Genomic DNA, 24,371 nt, shown 5'->3' on the forward strand with positions numbered 1-24,371 from the left:
AGATTTTTCTTCCCAAGCAATAGAATCTATTAGCTAAACCAGAAAAAAGTATGCTCTAAGAAGGCACCAGACAAGACTTCTGTTGGTTGACTTTCTACCCCAGATTCTGGAAGATCCGCAAGACCAACTGCAGTTCCCAGATAAGGGACTCTGTCTCGGGCAAAGATCAGAAAATCGTCCAGATATCGGACGATCGTTACATTTCATATCCGAAAAAAGACCATAACTTCGGCCATGATTTTTGTAAACATTATGGGTGCTGCCGAGAGACCAAAGGGAATTAAACTGCCAATGACTGGGCCCGTTGTCCATGAGAATCGCAAATCTTCAGTGGTTTTGGCAGATTGGAACATGAAGATAAGCGTCTTGAAGATCCAGGGTGACCATGAAGACCTCTGGCCATTATAGATTCCTTACAGAATAAATGTTTTCCATCCGGAAACAACTGTAGAGAATATATTTGTTCAGGATGCTTAAATTGGATGACCATCCGGATGCCGCCAGAGGCTTTTTGAACCAATCTTCCCCTTACCCCTATCTTGGAGTCACTGGGGATTTTTGGAAGGGGCTGAAGGAGCAAAGAGAGTCCCCTTCTATTGTTTAACTTTGTTAAAAGACCACTTTTTCTTCGCCTGTTGGTTCTAAAATTAACCTTGTTCTGGAAATCGCAAAAAGGCTTCTTATTCTGTGGCTTATTCCTTTAAGAAGGGAACCAGTTTACTCTTCTCAGAGGAACAAGCTGGGACCTCCACCAAGGAGGAACCGAATAAGAGCTTGCCTTCAAAGGGAATGCTGCAGAGTTTGTTCTTGGAGGCAAGGTCCCCCCTCCCAAGATTTAAGCCAGACCGCTCACCTGGCTGAATTAATGAGAGCAGAAGACCTAGCTGCAGCTTTTACACTGCAGCTGTATCAGCCAAGACGACCACCGATTTGGCAAAAAGGACAGGTCTGACCTTTTCGAAACCTGCGACATAGGGGCATCTAGCTTAGGACAATTAAAGAAAGTCTCCTCGATTTCAGATTGAAAAAGGAAATTATCTTTCGTGCCCTTTAGACTGGAACAACCTGATTTCAGGTTCCTTCCAGTCTGAAAGAATCATATCTTTAAGTGATTGGTGTACCGGGAAAGTTCCAGATTTCCGCCCCTGAAGACCCCTGTGACAGAACCCACTGTCACTGTGTGTTTTGGAAGGGACTGGGGGCAGGCCTCCTACAGACAGACTATGGGCCAGAAAAGATACTGGGGACCCGGGACCTGCTGGCACTGAGACGGGAGAGGTTACCCCGGCAGGCAGACCTGGAACCTTAAGACTACTTTTCCAACATCCTCGAGTTGACCCGTTCGGGCTCCCACTGTGGCTGTTGGACTGTTTCCCAGGGGAAGTATTGTCATGGACCTTGGCATGCGGAAGTGTTCCTCCTTGAAATCTGTTACACAGTGGGGGGTCTTCTGCTCTGTCTTTTTTTTTGTAAAATTATTTTTATTGATTTTGACAATTTATATAACACAAAAAAAAAAAACAACAACAAAAATAAAAAGGCAGCCGCCCCAGCACAACACTGGGCCGGTGAAAGGCCAACATGGCCTACGTAACACCCTAAACCCCCCCCCCACCCTTTTTGCTCAGCTTCCACTCTCCCTCCCATGAGACCACCGGAAGATTGTCAAGTGTTCCGCCTCCCACTCCTCCCCAGGATTCAAACACTTCACCCCACATCACCCGATTCTACCCAGTATCTGAAATGTTGAAAGTTGTGAGGAGACCCATACCCGCCATCAGGCCTTAACCAACAGTCAGGTCAGAGTTATACCAAGCCTGCCATACCCTGTCAAATTTTTTCCCACAACCCCTGGAAAGGTAAGTCGCCTTATAGTACGGCATCATTGAATTAACCAGGCCCTTCCAAAAGCGCAACTCAAGTGCCTCCGGTTTGCGCCATTTTAACAGGATGGCTTTCCTTCCGTAAAATAAAAGGATGTTTAGCAGTGTCCGATGAGCCCTGGATGGCACCACCTCCTGCACTAATCCCAGTAAACATACTGTAATCGTCATCGGAACAGGGGTCAACAAAACTGCTGAGATACAAGAGGTGACCTCCGACCAAAACTGCTTGATCTGAGGGCAGCTCCAAAACACATGTTCCGCCGCTGCAGGAGCAAAAGTGCATCTCCAGCACTCAGCCGGCACCGATGGGTAAATAGTCGCCAGCCTAGCTGGCGTATAGTAGATCCTATGCAGAAACTTAAAGTGGATTAACCTGTCTCTGGCTGCCACCAGATGCTGGAATGGATGTGTCCACATTTCATCCCAGTCCTCCCCCTGGATATCGGGCACCTCACTCACCCACTTGTCCCTGCACCTAACGACCGCCCCTGGACTGGTGGCGAACAGCTTCCTATATGAAACCGACAGAGTCTTGGGAAGATCCTCTGTGGAGAGCAACTCCTCCAATCTCGATGGAACCGACTCTATGGATAATAATTTAAATTGAGATTTGAACGCATGACGCAATTGAATATAGCGAAACAGCTGATTATTTGGCAGATCATGTCTAGCTTTAAGTTGGTCAAAAGTAAGCAACTCTTCCATCTTCTGCTCTGTCTTAAGGCTCCACACGGCTCTATTGTTCTGTGTCTGGCTATTGTGTACATTGATTGCCCCCTGGGGCTTCTGTCTCATTACACATAGCAGACTTCTATTCAAGCTATCGGAACAATCCCTGCTGACTCATTTTCAAGTCCTCATTTGCATGGCTAAGAGGACTACATGTACTTTACAATTGACCAATAGGAAAGCGGTTGTTGGGGGAGGGATGTTCCAAATTCTGTATAAAAGTGTGTTGTGTGCTTCCAATAAAAGTCTTCCTGTTTGAACTTACATACAGCCTGCCTGGTGTTTGTTCTAATGCAGGGGTCTCAAACTGGCGGCCCTCCAGCTGTTGCAGAACTACAAGTCCCATCATGCCTCTGCCTGTGGGAGTCATGCTGGTAACTGCCAGCCTTGCAATGCCTCATGGGACTTGTAGTTTTGCAACAGCTGGAGGGCCGCCAGTTTGAGACCCCCGTTCTAATGGATTCCGAACGGCACATAGCTGTAGTTCGGATCCCGGAGCCTTGGAAGACCCAACCATCAGACGTTGCGATCTGCAAGCTTACTCGAAAGTAGCAGAGGAGTGTCGGGAGAGCGGAAGCGAGCGAGCAAGGGTCTCGTTACAACCCCCTATACATTTTATCCTGCACAGATTGGATTTGCTGTGGCATCTCAATCTGTTCAGGAGGTATATATTGATTTAAAAAGTTCATCAATATCCTCTGCAAAAAAATAATGATACCTAGAGCTCCACCGATGCAGAATCCCTTTCAGATGAAGAGCTCGGGTTCTCCCCTTCTTCCAGATCAGAGGCATATACTGGTCTCGGACCGAGGAAGGGGTCTAACTGAGGCCAAAAGGTACTCGAGTTCTGGGACCAGATTAAGAAGGCCCCAGACCTGCTGCCCTGCCATCTAAAGACCGGAAGGAGGCTACAATCTCCTTCAAAGACATTAACTCTTTATTGTCCTAAGATTAAACCAGTATTCCCAGTTTATTTCTTGGGGGGAGGGGGGTATGTAGGGAAAGTGCTAGGTGGATAGTTAAGTAACAAAGATATAGCATAAGAATAGATCAAAACAAGTTTAACGATAGAGGAGGAATAAGGGATAGGAGAATTTTAAAGTTTCTTGTTCTGGTAAAGAGTAAAAAAGGTAAAATAAAAAAAGTGTATAAGAGTAAAATAAGTAGAATTGTTGTATAAGATGCTCCATCTGTAAAGATGTATTATGATCATCTTTGTGAAAGGAAAAAAAAATATAAAAAAAAAAAAAAAAAAACAATGACATTAACTCTTTCAAAGAGGTAGTCTCTTTTTAAAGGAAACCCTTCTGGCAGAAAAAACAGGGACTAATACACACAGGACTTGGCCACAACCAGTACTGGATGATTTGTGTTTCCTGTAGAGGGCGGAGCCAATCATCTCAAGTAGCTGTCCTGGAAGGTGGGGAGGGGAAACTGCAATTGTTTAGATTGGTCGTGAAAAAAAAATTAGAACCTGCTCTATTTTTTTCTCGTCACGAAAATCGCTCGTGTGTATGCTTTTCCGAGGGGGGGAAAAAACATGCATGCTCAGAATCAAGTATGAGACGGGAGCACTCGCTCTGGTAAAACTAGCGTTCATAATGGAGATAGCACATTCATCAAGCTGTAAATTATTGCATCGTTTAATGCAGCGCATTCTTTTCTTCTTTATAATGCTACAATAAAAATTAACTTCTTTTGATGCCGATATTCACACAGCGTTATGACCAACTTGTTTCTTTATTTTCATGAATAATCTTTTTTTTGTAAGCCAGATCTCCATAAAAATTGTTTAAATATTTTTTTCAATTTTAATGAAGATCTTCATTTTTGGTTATTAATTGTAGAATATTTTAGACCGATTTCCATTTTTTATTTTAGTGTCTCAAGTTACAACATTGTTTAGTTTTATTTACCCTCAAGGAGGTTGGTGTCCCTTGTTAATTTGAAAATTTATTTTTGAAATGTCCCTGCCTACTCACTAGCAAACTCTTAATTTTGAATAAAAACACATGGTCAAGTTTTTACAGTAAACCAAAAAAACATTTATTCTGGCACATAAATTAAAGGTGAAGGCAGCACTGGAGACCCTGCTTGAATTTGTGCAGGCACAGATCCCTACAGCAAACATCCAAGAATATAAATCCAAAATTGGGACCATGAAAAGCACATATATTTAGGGCCACAATTACATTTTTTCTCTTCCTTGTAGCCTTCTCTGCAGCCTTTGCTAAACGCGTCTTCGGAGGAGAACTTGTGGCAGGAACAGGAGGAGGAGGAGCGACCTCTGTACGGTCTGTGAAGTCAGCAAGCTGCCACTGTTGAGGGCCTTCAGAATGAGGTCTTCGCTAAAGAGATGTTGGGCCATGTCTATTCTTGGTAATTTGTCTCCTCTAAGTGCAGCAAATCCCTCTTCAGCAGTGGGGGGGGGGCTCTCTGAGGGCCACAGTAGCCTCCCTAATTAGGTCACGGGTTTCCTCCTCCATCTGCCTAAGCCTCCTGGGCCTTTTTTATGAATGCGGAGGGGAGGCATCAAATCACACACACACACACACACACACACACACACACACATTTTTCAACTCATGACCGTTGCAAATTGAATGCTTATAAATATTAAAGACAATCATTCTGACCCCTGCATTTTTCATTTTTGTCCCCATCATTTTTGGCCACTACTGTCTATTGATGTGTATAACGCTTTTTGTTCAATCATAAAATTGTTAGCAATAGTAACATCTATTTTATACCTTTTTATTACAAGAAATCTTTATCTAAATACTATACCTGGCTCCATATGGCCAAATCAGGCTCCTCAAGGAACTCAGGTTGTTCCTCCGAAGAAGGCCGAGCTTGGCTGCAGGGAAGGCTGGAGCGATGTCTGGGGGGTAAGGCTTGAAAGATTCCCTGGCACAGACTTGGCTTATAAATTGTATCTGCTGCTGCTCCTGACCTCATGGATTGCAGGACCTTATTGCGCTCAGTCCTGTATGTTCCCCTATAGGTCACAATTTTGGTATTCACATCCTTGGTTGTTGCTGTGGGGATCTGTGTCTTTACAAATTCAAGCAGGCTCTCCAGTGCTGCCTTCCTGGCTTCATTGTTCTTATTAGCTGTTTTTTTTGTTTGCCATAGAATAGGAAGATTATTCCACCTGTGCAGGAATTCCCCCATGAAATCAGGATTCTTGAATACCTGCATGATTTCTGCAAGTCAAAAACAAGACAAAGACACTAATGTCACTTAAAGCGGTGGTTCCCCTAAAAATAAAATGTTGACATCGCATTTAGCAAATAAATTACAGTTAGAATCGGGTTGTTTTATTTAAAAAATACCTCCGTACGTATCGTTTCCATTAGTCGGTCCCACCGCCACTTCCGGGTACGATGCAGGCGGTGGGCGTTCCTAATTGATTGACAGGCATCCGAACGACGCATCCATCGCGTCACGAGATGCCGGAAAAAGCCGAACGTCGGTGCGCATGCGCCGTATAGAGCCGCACCGACGTTCGGCTTTTTTCGGCATCTCGTGACGCGATGGATGCGTCGTTCGGATGCCTGTCAATCAATTAGGAACGCCCACCACCTGCATCGTACCCGGAAGTGGCGGTGGGACCGACTAATGGAAACGATACGTACGGAGGTATTTTTTAAATAAAACAACCCGATTCTAACTGTAATTTATTTGCTAAATGCGATGTCAACATTTTATTTTTAGGGGAACCACCGCTTTAAGACTTTACTAATCTTTCTCACCATATATAGGCCACAATCTCATCCACTGATGAGTCAAAAAAAAAAAAAAAAAAAGTTATGTACCTTCGATCTCACGTTCGTTGCTTACTCCTCCTTCCGCACACTTACCCCGCCCCTGACGTTTGTTCTAGTACTTTCCCCGCCCCTTCTCGCTCGTCGTAGTGCTACACAACATGGCGGAGACACTGCAGGTGTCAACCTCAACCGAGGAGGAATGTGTGGTCCTCCAATGAGCAGATCACGGAGATACAAGGCATCGAACATGTCATTCGAGGAGATGGTTGAGATGGTGGCCATTTTGGAGGAGGGAGGATTATGAAGCGAAGCATGGGCCATACAAAAAGCCTAATCTTGTCAAGGCTAAAATATTGGATAAAGTTGTGAAAAGTAAGTAAGTTTCCTGTGTTAACTCAGATTCTTATTACAGTACTTGCATGTGTTTTTCATTAATGTTGAACAGTTAAAGATGTCAACTTTCATGTTCGTGGGCACATTAATCGGTCGTAGGAAACATCTTTCATTCGCTTACTAAAGTTTTTGTCAGATGCAGGGTTCACTATATTTGACCATGCCTATTTATGTGATAAGATTTTTTGAACATGGTTGTCTAGATGTGTTGGTAACTATATTTAAATAATATAACTGCAGTCAGTGTAATGTAAGGAGAGGATGCTCAGCAGCTGGGTACACATCTGGACTCAGTAGCACAAGTGTGGGGCACAAGAACTACGGACCTGATCCACAAAAACCGGCCGTAACTTAACTTTTGCCATTTAAGTTACACCGCCGCAAAATCTCTTACCAAGTGCCTGATCCACAAAGCACTTACCTCAAAATTTTCAGCGGTGTAACTTAAATCCGTCCGGCGCAAGGCGTGCCTAATCTAATGGAGTCCCATTTAAATTAGGCGCGATCCCGCGCCGGACGTACTGCGCATGCTCCCGACGTTATTTTCCCGACGTGCTTTGCGCGGATTTACGTTGCGCCGGGTTTTGAGAATCGCGACGGGCGTAAAAAAAAAAAAATAAAAAAAAAAAAAAAAAAAAAAAGAGTTGCGTCGGGAAAAAAAAAAAAATTTAAACAAAAAAATGACAGCGACGCGGGATAGAAGGGTATACTTTTACAAGGTGTCAACAGTTTACACTTTGTAAAAGCAGCCCTAATTTTGCGACGGCAAACTAATACTTACGGAGAAAAAACGAAGCGAAAAAGCTTTGTGGATATCCGTAAGTGCTAAATTTGCATACCCGACGCTGGATTAAAACGAGAAATGCCCCCAGCGGCGGCCGCGGTACTGCATCCTAAGATCCGACAGTGTAAGTCCCTTACACATGTCGGATCTTCTGCCTATCTATGAGAAACTGATTCTGTGGATCAGTTCCATAGATAGAAACAGGGATACGACGGCGTATCAGTAGATACGCCGGCGTATCCCTTTTGTGGATCTGGCCCTACATTTTTAGGGTGTCACACACAGGTGATCCAGTGGATACTTGATGTGTTTCCATGTGTGAAACTTGAGCAAAATAGATACATGTTCCTGCTTTGGTAAGGGATCCAATCATGTGTAGCTTTGAACTCTGCCAAAACAGACAATTGTCCCACACTTCCAAAGAATGTTTCATATTCCTCTTTGAGGCCTCAAATATAAATTTTACTCAAGTATTCCTTTGGTTTCAATCTCATAAGGCTTCAAAGAGCTTCTAAACAGGAGCCTAGGAACTCCACACCTGCAAGAGACCCACAACCGCGGAATGTTGAGGATGGAGAAGTGGAGGAAACTGCCACCACTACAGGTCAGTTTCATACACCACAGATTCAGGTAACAGATGTAGGCCTGGATATTTATAATACATGGTGTGTTTTTAAATTTTAGGTGATGTTCTGCTTGTGGACCCTGAACCTACCCTTTCACAAGTCACAGGGCCAGATTCACAGAGCAAGTACGCCGGCGTATCTACTGATACGCCGGCGTACTTTCAAAATTTCCCGCATCGTATCTTTAGTTTGAATCCTCAAACCAAGATACGACGGCATCTGGGTAAGATCCGACAGGCGTACGGCTTTGTACGCCTTCGGATCTTAGATGCAATACTTCGGCGCCCGCTGGGTGGAGTTTGCGTTGTTTTCCGCGTCGGTTATGCAAATTAGCGATTTACGACGATCCACGAACGTACGCGCGGCCGTCGCATTTTCTAACGTTGTCTGTAGTCTGCTTTTTCAGGCGTATAGTTAAAGTTGGCATTTTGCGGCGTATAGATAGACTTGCCATGATAAGTATGGCCGTCGTTCCCGCGTCGAAATTTGAAATTAATTTTTTTTTTTCTGCGCAAGTCGTTCGTGAATAGGGATGGACGCAACTCACGTCTAAGTTAAAAAAATTACGTCGTTGCGACGTCATTTCGTGCAAAGCACGGCGGGAAATTTCTGGACGACGCATGTGCAGTTCATTGGGCGCAGGGACGCGCTTCATTTAAATGAAACCCGCCCCCTGATCACCGATTTAAATTCCGCCGCCAGAAATACACTACGCCACCGTAACTTACGGGGCGAAATCGTTGTGGATTCGAAATTCCGCCAGGTAAGGTACGGCGGCGTAGCGTATCTCTGATACGCTGCGCGGATCTAATTCTATGTGGATCTGGCCCACAGTGCCCAGATCACAATACAGGAAATAATGGTGTGCTGTCGTGACTTGGAAAAGATCAAGGGAGACTTTCTACAAATCATGGAATACCAAGCGGGTGGAGCAAAACCTCAAAAACATCATGGTGGTGCTTGGGAGGATTTAAATATAAAAAAATATATATATATACATTTTTATAATGTTAATTTAATATTTTTTACAATTTAAAAAATTGGACATGTTGAACATTAGAAGTTCCAGATTGAAAAATAATCATGCGTTTTATCCCCCCCCAAAAAAATGCATTTTATATTGAAAAAAAAAATATATACACACATTTAAAATGTGCAAGGAGTAAAAGCTTTTGTACTCAAAAATGTGTAGCTTCTTATATCAATGTTGGAAAAAAAAAAAAAAGTTATTTTTTGTGTTTACACTGACAATGATGGGTATTTAACTAAAGGAAAATACACATGGCACTAAAGTGCACTAGGATAAGGATAAAAGAAACAAGCAAATAAAATTAAAAAAAAATAAAAACAAAACAAGATAGGGTTGTGGAAAAATGAGAGGGATTATAACGGTGCCATTAAACAAGTCATAAACAAATAAAAAAATATAATAAACATTGTATTGATAGTACAAAAATAGTATAAAAACATTAGGATCGACTAAAATTTACATAGGTTGTTACAAAGTCCCGACATGTTTCGGCAAATAGTTGTCCTCCTAAGGGGTATGGGTCAATCAATACATTTTGTACAATCTAATAAAAGATACACATACACATAATTAGTTCAGGCAAAATGAACAATGAATGTTTCAAAACAAGACTATACTCTCAAATAATAAATGAACATGCAAAGATCCAGTGTGTGGAAAATATCCATTGGGAAAAGCTGAGACAGGAGCCATACCTACACTGTGTCCATACAAGAAGCAGCGCCAGATGCAGCAATACTCGGCGCTACCCAGAGACACCAACCCAAGTGTGGTTGCAGGGGGCTAAGGTTGCATACTAAAGTATAAAAATCAAAAAAAAAAAAAAAAAAAGAGAAAAAGTTAGGGTTTAAAAAGACCACAAAATATTAAATTTGTGGTAACTAATCCCCTAGCAAGGGCTAACATAGCCTCCATACATACCTGATCTGAATTTATTTAAGGTATGGATAGAAGGGCGCTGAATAGACTGCCAGTGAATAAAAATGGCAGTGTGGTCAAAGGTGAGTTACCAAGTCCTATAGCATCACACAGGACTTGTAAAGGGTAAATGAGGAAAAAAGACCTGAAAAATATAAATAGAGACCATTTAGAAGAGGGTCCCAAATTCTCAGGGATGACAACAAGGCCAACCAAGAGCACAAAAAAGTAAATATGGAGGAAAAGCACCAAAAAATAGCAAATGGCATTTACCTTATATTGAACAAAACCGGGTATCAGCGCCTAACAGGCTTAACAGCAAACAAATGCTGTCTGAGCCTGTTTAAATAGCCCCCCCAGCTGATCAGTGATGGTAATCACTAAACAGTTACGGACAACAAGTGCACCCTTAAAAAAATTATGCAGAACACAGCATGACATAACCACATGGCTCCATTTGTACTCCGCAAGGTTGATGGAGGTCATAAACAGGAGGAACCGGCTGGCCATGATGCCAAAGGCATTTTCAACAACTCTTCTGGCTCTGGCCAGCTGGAAATTAAACACCCCCCTCTCAGGGTCCGTTAAGGAAATGGCCTCATAAGATGGGGACCAAGTGCAAATGCCTCATCCCCGACAAAGACGAAAGGTAGTCCCTTCACATTCTCAGCCATAGGTGGCAATGGCAGGTCATCACTCATTAGCCGTTGGGAGAAATCTGTCTGGGAAAATACTCCGCCATCAGACATCCGCCCATTTTTTCCCCACGTCCACGAAAAGAAATTGATAGTTGGCCGACACTATAGCCATCAGCACTATACTGTGGAACCCTTTGTAGTTGAAAAAATAGGGGTGGTGACACAATGCGGACATGCTTGCTATCAATTGCCCCTCCACAGTTGGGAAAGTTCCAACGCTGGGCAAACTGTGATGCCACATTTGGGAAATTCACAGCATATTACAATTATGGCAATTAGGGACTGATGAAAGAAATACATTAGCAAGCATTAAATACATAGAATGTGATGTTAAAGGAGAAAAAAAAAAACTTACCTTAATATAGACCTTCTGCAAAACTTGTATGATGGCAGAACAGGTTTCTGGAACTATGATGCCCAGAGGGTGGGGGGAGATGAGTGTTGAGAACTTGAAGTCCTGCAGGCTTCTCCCTGTCGCCAGGTAGTGCAACGTGGCAACTAGCCTCTGCTCAGCAGTGATGGCTTCCCACATAACGGTGTCCTGCCTGGTGATATAGGGGGACACCAAAGCCAACAAATGCTGAAAAAAAATAGGATTTCTTGTACTCACCGTAAAATCCTTTTCTCCGAGTCCATGGACGGACACAGCTCCTTAAATCTTGACAAGTGGGTTATGTTCCCCGTTTACAGGAGAGGACTAGGCAGAAACATGTTAGATAATTAAATACATGTTACATTAACAGAGTTGAACAGCCCCGCCCAGGGGGCGGTCCCTCCAGACATAACCCTCCTCACTGCAGCCTCAGTTCGTAACAAGCAGTACAAACCTAAAAAGGAGGGGTGGGTGCTGTGTCCGTCCATGGACTTTTACGGCGAGTACAAAAAAATCCTATTTTCTCTTGTCGTCCATGGACGGACACAGCTCCTTAAATCTTGACAAGTGGGACGTCCCCAAGCAGTGTCAAAAACGAGGGGTGAATAGATCAGTAAAACTAATTTTAACTTCACCCCAAAACAAGCAGAGCTCCTCAACGGAGGAGGTGCAACTTTAAACAGCTGTCGGCAAAAACTAGCAGCCAAAAAAAAAGCATAAGATGCACTCACAGCAACCATGTAAATTCTGGAAAAAGCGTGAACGGACGACCAAGTCGCCGCCTCGCGCATCTGTGAAACCGAAGCATGATGTAGAAAAAAATAAATAAATAAAAAAAAAAAAACAGGAAACACCAATTTCCCTGGTCGAAAGTGCCATGCCCGGAAAGGGGGGCCCGCCCTTTAAGATCATAGGCCTGTATGACGGCCTGCGTGATCCACCCAGAAATGGTGGTCGACGAGACCGCCATGCCCTTCTGTGGACCAGACACCGACACAAAAGAGAGTCAGAACTCCGAAACGGAGCCGTAGTAGGCTGGTACACCCGCAAAGCACGTACCACTCCTAAAGTATGAAAGGCCGAAACCTCCTTCGGAAGAAGGGAAGGTCGCGGGCGCACCATCACCTAATCCTTGTGGAGGATCAAGCATGGCAGCTTGCAAGACAAGACCGCCAACTCAGAAACCCCTCTAACAGAGGTAAAGGCCACTAAAGGGGCCACCTTCTGAGATAGTGTCAAGAGAAAACGTCTCTGTTTCCAAAAGGAAGGTTCCTGAAGAACCGAGAGCACCAGAGTCAAAACTCATGGGGGGAAGAAATGGGCCAAGAGGGGAAAGTATATGACAAACCCCCTGCACACAAAAAGGGGCCTACCAGGGAACGGGCCGCAAAAAAGCCACTGAAAGAACACAGCCAAGGCTGAAATCTGCCCCCAAACGGTGCTTTAAGCAATTTTTAGATCCACTCCAAGCTTTAAAAACAGCAGGACCCTGGACACCGAGTACGTCAGTGGACATCACTCCATCCCTTCGCACCAAGAGATGTAGGCCTGCCAGGTGCGACTGTAGATCCTCCGGAAGAAGACTACGGTGCCCTCAGCATTGTTGAGATGACCGAGTCAGACAGACCCCGGTCACCTAAAGTCTGGTTTCCAATAACCATGTTGAGCAAGTCAGTGACTGTACAACAGGAGGAAGACCCCGAGACAGGGTACCTCCGCTACCAGGCGCCCGATATCGGCGTACCAAGGACGCCAAGGTCAATCTGGAGCGATTAGAATCATCAGGATCTCCTCAGCCTCCACTCTGTGGAGCAGCCGAGGAAGCAACTACCATGGAGGAATAGCAAAAAGTCGCCGATACAGACACCACAGGGCCACCAGCGCGGCTGACGCGTCTGTACCAGATCACTAGACTTGGCCACTAACTTCGACACCCTTGCGGCGGAGACGAGCGGCCAGGAGATCCATGCCCTGTGAGGCTCACCTTCTGCAAGGGAGCCGAAACACCCCAAGCACAAAGACCAGTCGCCCTGGTCCAGCATCTGGCGACTCCAACGGCCGTGGTGTTGTCCAGCTGAAACCAGATCGGTCGACCACGAGGAAAAGCATAGCCTGATCGCCTAAAATATGAACAGTAGACAGCACCTGGTATTCCCAAGCCGTCTCCCACTCAGGCACTAGCCAGGCCCGACCCTGGGTAGCTACCGAGACCAGACACATTCAGGGAGGTGTGGCCGTAGGTCCACGCAAGTCCAGCGACTCGGGGCTGACTTGACCCCCCAGGTTTATTTTATTTTACTTTTTATTGAAGAATCTTCTTTCAACTGTCGGCTGAGAGACGTGAGGTAACTGTAACCGTGCCAAATGGCGGCAAAATGCTGTGTTCAAACAGGAAAAGCCTCTTAGGGCTTTTTTTTAGGGTTGTCCCGATACCAAGCATTTGCCCGAGGACTCGGGCAAATGCTCCCGATGCTTCACCCGATACTTGTACTGTTGGCGGTGATCAGTGCGTGGGGAAGTTACAAGCACCGATCACCGCTGATTTTAAAGCAGCTGAAAACCGCCGTGTATCCCGTGTATGCCACCGTGTATCCCGTGTATGCCACCGTGTTTCTCTCCCCTTCCGTGCTCCTCCTCCACCCCCTGGAAATGTCAGGATGGAGAGCAGGGTAGGAGCCGGTAAAGCCGGCTCCTTACTGCTCCGAATGGACAGAGTCAGTGATCACCGACTCTGTCCATTCACATAACTGAAACATTGTAAACTGTGTTTACAAATGTTTCAGTTTATGAATGAAGAGAAGAAGCTGTCTTTACTCCATTCATTTTCAGCGCAGCTGATGCTGCTGAGAAAGGGACAGGGGAACATGTGTCCCTAGTCCCTTTCCCTGTCTCAAAGGCAAGATGTCAGAGGTCTGTTAGGACCCCTGATATCTTACCAAAGCCCGCCCCCCCCCCCCCCCCCAACAGGGCTGAAAAAATAAAAAAATAATAATAAAACAAAATAAAAAAATTATTGTAGAAAATAAGAAAAAAAACACTGACACTGTCCACACCCCCCCCCCCCCTTAAAAAAATAAAAATAAAATTTGTTAAAGATAAAAAAAATTTATATTTATATATATATATATATATATATATATATATATATATATATATATATATATATATATATATATATATATATATATATATATATATATATATATATATATATATATATATATATATATATATATATATTATATATATATATATATATAAATAAAACATACCGACACATGTGCCACTGTCACATGAGATAAAAAAAAAGTATCGATATTCGGTATCGGCGAGTACTTGGAAAAAAAAAAGTATCGGTACTTGTACTCGGTCTTAAAAAATGGTATCGGGACAACCCTACTTTTTTTTTTTTTTCTTAAAGCGGTTGTAAACCGCATAAACTTTTTTTTTTTCCCCCCAAACCTGCAATGCAAAAGGCATAATAGGCTAGTATGCACCGCATACTAGCCTATTATGAAATACTTACCTCGGAACGAGGTGTTTACCACTCACCTGGTCCACGCCGAGCAGGATGTCATCTTGCTCCGGCGTGTCTTCCGGGTATCGCCGCTCCAGCGCTGTGATTGGCTGGAGCGGCGATGACGTCACTCCCGCGCGTGCGCGCGGGAGATTTAAAATCGGCAGGGTCCGGCGATGCCGGTCCTTCAGCCGTGGATTCCCCCCTGCGCATGCGCCGCCCGCATTGCGGGGGTAATATCTCCTAAACCGTGCAGGTTTAGGAGATATTCTCCTTACCTACAGGTAAGCCTTGTTGTAGGCTTACCTGTAGGTAAAAGTCCAAATAGTGGGTTTACAACCACTTTAAAGGATAAGACACAGATACATTGCAATGAGCATATGAGATATAATGACCATACAAAAGGATCACCAATCAGTCAGCGACTAACTACTCGCTGAAGTATAATACAGGGTAATCGTAACCATCTATCTGTGCTCATCACAGGGCTTTTCAACAGTGAAAAAAAAACACAGGCCAGATAACACAGTTCCCTCAGGAAGGCCCCTTCCCCCCTAACAGCGGCAATGTTAGCAATGCAGCAAGGGAAAAGGAGCAGGGAAGGGAGGAGAAGAGGACCCCTGAACCCCAGGAATGCCCAGCCGGACAAACCCACCGGAGCAGGAGGGACTGTACTTACCCGTCCGAGCGAGGACTCGCTGACGCATTCCTGATAGAACCACAACCACAATGGAGGTAGCGGTCGGCCCGGTCCACTGTGAGTGAGACAACACCACAGCCCAGTCATATGTGAACCTCGGAGCAAAGCTCACCGGCCACCCCAGAAGTCATGGGGTATGGCATGGCAGACCCAGCCTCTTTGCAAAGGTGTGCCCACGCTTGCTGGTCGGACTGAGTAGACTACAAGGATCTATATTATGCAGCCCGTCTCTCAGCCGACAGTTGAAAGAAGATTCTTCAATAAAAAGTAAAACAAAAATTTCTCCTCAGGGTGCTGGGCCCAAAGGGAGCCATACGTCCTCCTTGCTAGGCAGAACGAAACTGAGGCTGCAGAGAGGGGGATTATGTCTGGAGGGACCGCCCCCTGGGTGGGGCTGTTCAACTGTTAATGTAACATGTATTTAATAATCTAACATGTTTCTGCCTAGTCCTCTCTTGTAAACAGGAAACATAACCCACTTGTCAAGATTTAAAGGAGCTGTGTCCGTCCATGGACGATAAGAGAAACGGGGTCAGTCAGGGGGAGAAAATTCCTGTAGTCATCAGGGTTATTCTCCTGGATCTCCCACAACAAAGGCATGTGACAGAATTGGTCCCGCTGGAGCAACCAATTATTGGTCCATGAACTCCTCACCCTGTTCATGGACTGGAGTCGGGATAAAGAAACAATCCCAACACCAAGCACAGCACGATCTCAGCGACGAGAACGTACCCGCAACATGGCTCGCAAACGGTCGGCTGGTCAGAACGAACTAAAACCAATAACGCACTGAAAAAACAGATACGAACTGACTACAAGCACTGAAATACAGATACAAGCACAAACTGAACACCAGAAAACGATCTTTAAAGCACGAAGACTGAAAAGCAGGAATCGTCTATCACCAAACTTTTACTAACACGCGGTAACACGATATTAGCAAAAGCGTCCCAAAGGGCGGCGCCATTCAAATGGAACTCCCCTTTATAGTGCCGTCGTACGTTTTGTACGTCACCACGCTTTGCTCGAGCGTTTTTTCCCCCCCCATGAACGTGTATGCAAGGCAGACTTGAGGAATCACAGCGAGAAAAACAACTTTTTTTGCAGGACAGGAACAATGGTCGTGTGTACGCGGCATAAGGCTAGAGTGTGACTGATGCAACTTTACACTCTCTGGATCAAAGTCACATTAATGCACTGCAAGTACCTTTTCAAAGTCGCTGATTTTCAAAGTCGCATGGATGGGAACAGGTGCCATTTAAATCAGTGGGCTGTGACTTGTCATGCAACTTTGTGTCCAAGTCGCATGACACATCGCACTAGTGGAAACAGAGCCTTAGTGTGGTTGCCTGTACTATGATCATTGTAGACTGTGAGCTGAGACCCCAGAGCACTTCCAGCTATACAGAGTCTGTCCTTTCAGCCCCAAATCCAATTGTCAAAAGCTTGTAGACTTCACCTCCGTAACATCTCTAAAATTTGCCCCTTTTATCAGATAAAACCACCAAGCTAATCGATCACTCCCTCATTATCCCTTGCCTTGACTATTGCAACTGCATTCTCATTGGCCTACCTCTCCATAGATTATCCCCTCAGTCCATCATGAATGCTGCCAGATTTAATCGACCTTACCAACCACTCAGTGTCTGCCACCCCTCTCCGCCAATCCCTACACTGGCTCCTGATCACCCAGTGAATTCAATTTAAAACACTAACCACAAAATACAAAGAAATCCACAACTCTGCCAGGTCTACATCACCAATGTTGTTCAAATATCACCCAAACCGTCCTCTCCGCTCCTTTGAAGACCGCCTACACTCAAGCTCCCATGCTCGACTCCAGGATTTCTCCAGAGCCTCTTCAATCCTCTGAAACTACCTCAACCTTTCCGGCTACTTCCTACTCTAGCTGCCTTCAGGCAGTTCATGAAAACTCATCTGTTCAGGGAAGCCCATCATGCCTCCAGCTAATCTTTTATCACGTCCACACAGTTATGACCTTTTGCACCACACTATTAGATTGTAAGGTCATCCGAGTAGGGCCCTCTTAAACTGGATACACACCACACAATTTTCTGTAGATTTTTTTTCCCCTTCAGATTTACCAAAACCATATAATATGAGGTCAAACCTAAAGCGTTTCAATTTGTGTCCAATCAGGCAGACCCTTGCACTACATGGTTTTGGTAAATTTAAAAAGAAAAAAAAATATATAAAAAAATCAGACGACAAAAGTTGTATAGCATGTGTATGGGGTCTTAATCCTCTTCTATTGTAAAAGATTGCATAAACTGTTGACGCTATATAAATCCTGTATAACCATAATAATCCATAGATGGGAGGCCAACTCTCAAGTACGTTTCAGCCTGGTTCACACTGGGTACGATTTGGAACGATTTGAGATGCGATTTGACATGTCAAATCGCATCTCAAATCGGCGGCAATTGTCGGCAATGGCACTGTCCTAATCAGTGCGACGCCGCATCTGCGATTTCAAAAAGTAGTTCCTGTACTACTTTTTTGCGATTTCGGGCCGCGATTTACATTAAATTGCGGCCGAAATCGCGGCAAAATCGCAGCCGCGAAATCGCGGTAACATTTTACCGCGATTTTGAATTCGCAGCAGTGTGAACCTAGGCTAAACCTGGTTGTAGTTTTCACATAATCTAGTTTCCTTTTGCCCTTTCCCGATTCTGGCTGGTAAGGGGTCTGGGGATACTAATTTTGTTCTACTAGGATACAGGTGCAGGTCTAGTTTTTCAGTGCAAATTACAGGGAGTTATTGCACAGTACCCATATAGCAGACCTCAAAAATCCACTCGCCTGCTTGCATTTTGCGAGTGGATTCTGAGGTCTGGTGAGGAAGAGAGGCCCAGGTGTACAGATCGCAGCGGGGGGAAACAGAGATAACAGCTTTCATTTCAATAGCCGTGTTCCCTGCCGCTGAAAGATACAGCCCCGGTCCCGGGACTTTGGTTGACAGATCACCAGTCACTGGGATTGGTGGACGGGTGATCTGTCTATCAAAGTTCCCCGGCCAGGGGGCGGGGCCGTATATGACGTTGCACGGCAGGAACACGGGAGGACTCGAGAAACCAGGAGGAGGCTGACCGCCCGGGATAAGGGAAGAGACCGGAGAGGAGGAGCCTACCTTACAGTATGTGGCAGCGGCATCTCTGTCCCCCCCCCCCCCCCCGTCTCACCCTCACTGTCACCCTCCTCTCTCTCTCTCGGCAAATTCCCACTAAATCAGCATGAAATCAAAGAGCAGTCGGAGCAATTTGACACTCCAGCCACTCTGCATTGCAGGCTGCTAGGGGGCAGTATGAATAACAGTTCAGTGCATCATACTTCCCCCTCTTATGTTGTACAAACTTTGTTTGCAGTTTATATAATGTACACACGGCTGCATTGGTGGGCACACGCAGCCTGCATTGGTGGGCATGGATACAGTTGTTGTTAATATTTATTTTAATAACTGAATTCTGCATAATACATTTGAGTGCCATTTTATGCGAGCATGTTTAGGGGCGGGCTGGGACAACTGGTGGCAAGTAACCCTTGAGGCCTGGCTAGTAGCTCAGGACTTGAAATTTTGAGCCCTGCCATATAGCAATGCACAAAAGATGGCTAAATAAAAGCTGTACTCTGGTTAGCATTGTATGAGTGCAAGAATTGTGTATATGCCCATTAGAGGCCGGCCGATATATGGCCATTTTGGAGAAATTGGTCTTGGCCGATTTTTATCCAAATTGGGCCAATATTGAACACTGGCTGCACGTCTACCATCAGAGTGTGGAGAAGGAACATAGGGTTCCTCCACACTCTGTCGGCAGAGCCGCGTGGAACGAACGAACGAGAGAGATCGAGATCGATCATAATTGAGGTTCGATGTTGGGTGGGCAGGACCCAGCTATCCAACACCAGCCGATGGGATCTGGGCGGACCGCTACGTGTATGTGGCCCTGCCCCTTTCTTAAACAGCTCACTCATTGGCTGGATAGCTGCTGGTCCCGCCCACCTCCAACATCGCTGAATTTGTCAGCTCCTTCCTCTCTCTCTCCATACCGTTTAACACACCGCGGCACTGCAATGAGCAGTTTCAAACAGTTACACCATCGGCTGTGAAACCTGCCATTGCCATCTGCCAATGCCAACCAGCGCCACCTGCCAAAAAAAAAAAAAAAAAAATATCGGCATCATATAGCGGTCATCGGCCACCCCAATTTCTAAATATCGTCATCGGCCAGAGAAAAACCCATATCAGTCGACCTCTAATGCCCATAAAACTAAACTGCCTGTGTATAGTATAGTGGGACCTTGGATTATGAGCATAATCTGTTCCAGAAAAATGCTTGTAATCCAAACCACTCACATATCAAAGCGAGTTTCCCCATAGAAGTCAATGGAAATTAAGACAATTAGTTCCACATCTACTTCTATTGTATGCAGTACTGCATTTGGCCAGAGGTGGGGGGGTTCCGCAGAGACTCGTAAATACTCTGAGCCACTCGAAAACCCTCAGAGGTTCAGAAACTGAGCATTTGAGTGTTTCCAAGTGCATCCGAACGGCTTCGAGTGTCACCGCACCATGCACCTCTGGCCAAATGCAGTACTGCAGAGGCTTGAATCCTGCCCGTTTTGCGAAAAGCTTGTTAAAGTGGAGTTCTACCCACTTTAAGTCCTCTGCATCCCAAGCTGCTCTGGGGGCTTAAAACGAATTGGGATATATTTTCTTTTAAAAACTGTGGCCGCGGCTGAGCACCTTATCTCCTCTCTGCAATGCCTCCTGGGAGATGTTTCATCAATCCCAGGAGGCAATAGTCATGCTCAATGCAAAAAAAGAGCTGATAGATTTCAGTGTGATGTTGGGGACGGTGGGACACTGGATGGGCGGTAACCCAGAAGACAGCAGCTATCAAACACCAGCCAATGGGATGGAATCTGGGCAGGCCGCTACATGCATGTGGCTCCGCGCACTTTAAGCAGCCCAATCATTGGCTGGTGTTCGATAGCTGCAGTGTGGGAGTCCCGCCCACCCCCGACATCACTTCTCACAGCTAGTCTCTGCATTCAGTTACATATAGTGTAACTGAATGGGACAAAACGGCTCAGTGTGAAACTGCCAGTGAGTTCCTGGGGCTGTACTTCAGCTGTGCTCATTATGAGGGGTTCCCACCATCCATGTGCTGTGTTCCCGATGTGCCCTATTATGAGGGATTCCCACCATCCCTTTGCTGTGCCGAGTTCCTGGGTCTGTACACCTGCTGTGCCCCATTATGAGGGGTTCCCACCATCTCTGTGCTGAGTTCCCGGGTCTGTACACCTGCTGTGCTCATTATGAGGGGTTCCCACCATCCCTGTGCTGTGCTCATTATGAGGGGTTCCCACCATCCCTGTGCTGAGTTCCCGGGTCTGTACACCCGCTGTGCTCATTATGAGGGGTTCCCACCATCCCTGTGCTCATTATGAGGGGTTCCCACCATCCCTGTGCCGAGTTCCCGGGTCTGTACACCCGCTGTGCCCATTATGAGGGGTTCCCACCATCCATGTGCTATGCTCATTATGAGAGGTTCCCACCATCCCTGTGCTGAGTTCCTGGGGATTTACCCCTGCTGTGCTCATTATGGGGGGTTCCCACCATCCCTGTGCTGAGTTCCTGGGGATGTACCCCTGCTGTGCTCATTATGGGGGGTTCCCACCATCCCTGTGCTGTGCTCATTATGAGGGGTTCCCACCATCCCCGTGCTGTGCTCATTATGAGGGGTTCCCACCATCCCTGTGCTGAGTTCCTGGGTCTGTACACCCGCTGTGCCCATTATAAGGGGTTCCCACCATCCCTGTGCTCCTGGGTCTGTACACCCGCTGTATCCCATTATGAGGGGTTCCCACCATCCATGTGCTGTGCTGAGTTCCTCCTGCTTCCTCCTTCCCCCAGCACAGCACATTGCCACCATAACATTGCGCATCGCATCCAGGAACTCAGCACAGGGATGGTGGGAACCCCTCATAAGCACAGCAGGGGTACAAACCTAGCAGCACAGCGATGGTGGGAACCCCTCATAATGGCGCACAGCAGGTGTACATCCCCAGGAACACAGCACAGGGATAGTGGGAACCCCTCATATTGAGCACAGCAGATATTAGTCCTTTTTAAGCGTCCAGCTTTTTAAATTCATCATAACGAATGTTGGTAATTTTTTATGAAAAGTGAACGAATTTAACGAAAATTTAGTTTCGGGCACGAAATAACGGCTAATGCGAAACGAAACAAAATTAATTTATTGACGGCACACATGGTATGTATGTATGTGATATATATATATATATAGATAATATATATATAGATAATATATATATATATATATATATATATATATATATATATATATATATATATATATACACACATACATACATATACATACACACACACACACATACATACACATATATACATACACACACATATATACATACACACACATATATACATACACACACATATATACATACACACACATATATACACACACACACACACACACACACACACACACACCAAGATACAGGAGAGGTTTGCATAGATAAGGGGCGGCAACTTCCTCTGACACCCCCGTTGCTATGGAAACCTGACTGAAACCTATTACATTGCTTGTGCAGCACTGAGCATGTGCGAGATCTGCAAGGCTAAAATCCAGGAAGTCATACAGTCTGGCTTCATGATGCCCACACTTAAGATGGCCACGGTCTATTTCTAGATTATAAACTAAATCTAAATGCTGTAACAACCTAACAAAACGGACCTTAGTTTACAGACTAACTTTTCCAGACTACATTAAGCTTGTGTATTACAGGGGTATTAATATTTAAAAAGTGAAATTGTGGGTGGAACTCCACTTTAACCATGTTACTCGCAATCCGAGGTATTACTGTATAGTGGTGTTCTGTTTCTGTACGTACCAATTTTGAGATCTCACTGGTAAGGTTTAGCACTATACCAAGTGACGAGTACCAACTCACCTAGAATGAGGTGTGAAGAGGGAATAGGGCAGCCAAAGATTTTTCCAAAGGAGAAAACGTGTGTGTATATATATATATATATATATATATATATATATATATATATATATATATATATATATATATATATATATATATATACTAATTTTAATCACAGTTAATAGACAGACAACAGACCATTAAAAATCGACAACGTTGTTAAAAGACATGCTCGGGCCACATCAAAATCAAGCACACTGAAATACCACAAATCTAGGGTACAGACTATGCAGCTCAAGAATGAAAAGCAGGGTGTGTGGGGTCTGAAAAAGAGTCCCAGGTAACTGCCGTGGTGTCAGCCCTTACAACTCACAGTGGGCATCTGGGCTCTTATTCCCCAAATAGACTGGATCAGCTGGGCAGGGAATTGTATGTCACAGCATACACTGATGTTCCTGCAATTGCCAGATATAATGCACGGAAAGCGTGGGTAGAAGCCAAGATAAAAAAAAAAAATCTAACGGCTATCTATGGCTGTCTATATTGTGCAGCAAGAAGAAACAGCTGGCTGCCCTATACTTACTGCCAGAGCTTGTCACCTTTTCTTAAGGTCTTAATTGTTTCCTCTATTATGTAATGCTTTGGTTTTTCTTTTCTATACAATTGTCTGAAAACTTTTAAAACTTGTTCAGAATATAAAAAAAAAAATAAAAAAAATATGGGAGGACATGATATGAGCAAAATAAGGGGCGCATGGGCACCGCTCTATCATCGATAGATTCATGCATTGCATGAAATCTATGGTCGCCGCTGCCACCCCCTATTCAGGTGTCCAGCCCCTTGTCGGTCGCTGGGGCACCTAAATTACAGCAGCAGGGTCTTTTCTAGAAGCACCCGATTAGAGCCATAGGCTCTAATAAGCAACCAAAAAGGTGAACGGCGAGTGCCATGCTGGGCACTTGCTGTTCAATCAGCGTTGTGTTAGGAAACCGTAACATTCAGTGACTGTCAGGTGTACACAAACTTATTGGCTTAGAAACAATGCCGACCACACACAGAAACAAAGATAAGCAAAACAACTGCTGTCTACAGCTCTCTAAATTACCGAATCATAGCAATCACTAATTTCCCTGTGTCCAGAAAACATTGTTCGCCCATTTTTTTGCAGAAGCTCCTTTACTGCCCAGTGACATCAGTAATATGTCATGTAACACATGTGCGCCAAAGACTTGAGTATGCAGGCAAAGTGGCTGCTAACTGAATTTGTGCAGAGAGACCACTACCTATACAAAACCTTTGTATATACCTACTGGAAGACGGATATACTTAAATTAATCTTACGTAATGGAACATTTAATCGCAATGTTATGATACAACACACCGAGAACAAAACAGATTTGCTTTTTAACGTCGGCTTGACCGAACTGGCACAACGCTTCTCAAGGGCAACACCTTTGGATAAAAAAAAATACAAATTCCACGCGAAATAACAAACCAGCAGCATAACTATCAAGTACAAACTTACTCACCCGGTAGCACTGACATAAAGCTGCCGCCATGTTTGTAGAGGAACATACTTTGACCTTCGCGCACAGCTAAAGCATTTGGCGCCGGACTCGTTTAGATGACGTCAGCAGCTAGAATGCAAGACGAGTTGCATGTGAAATTTTTATTGTAGTATAATGGGTAAAAATATATAAAAAGGCGTCCATTATCTTTTCAAGCTATTTCCTTGTAGAATGTTAGGCGTTTATAGGACATGTCTAGACATTTCATTTAATGGATAGTCGTCAAATTACATAATTATACTGTTTTGATAAAATACTGTTCTAGCAACATGTGCGTGGTTTGTTGTTTCCTCAACTCAAAGCAGAGTGCTCAGGGTCAAGAAGTTCCTTCCTATATGCAGAAGAGAAGCGAACAGTAATGTAAGCAATCAACAATA

The 24,371-nt window shown here is 44.8% G+C and overlaps 1 protein-coding gene across 1 annotated transcript in view; it reads right to left on the reverse strand.

The window, feature by feature from the left end:
* The window catches only part of TIMM44 (translocase of inner mitochondrial membrane 44), a 750,397-nt gene extending 726,357 nt beyond the window's left edge, over positions 1 to 24,040 (reverse strand). The window contains 2 exon segments of the mRNA XM_040322529.1: positions 5,403 to 5,821; positions 23,956 to 24,040. Of these exon segments, the coding sequence (XP_040178463.1) occupies positions 5,403 to 5,821; positions 23,956 to 24,001 (465 nt within the window). The 5' untranslated portion in view covers positions 24,002 to 24,040.
* Positions 24,041 to 24,371: the final 331 nt, after the last annotated feature.

The sequence above is a fragment of the Rana temporaria genome, chromosome 1 (assembly GCF_905171775.1).
Source record: "Rana temporaria chromosome 1, aRanTem1.1, whole genome shotgun sequence".
NCBI lineage: Eukaryota > Metazoa > Chordata > Amphibia > Anura > Ranidae > Rana > Rana temporaria.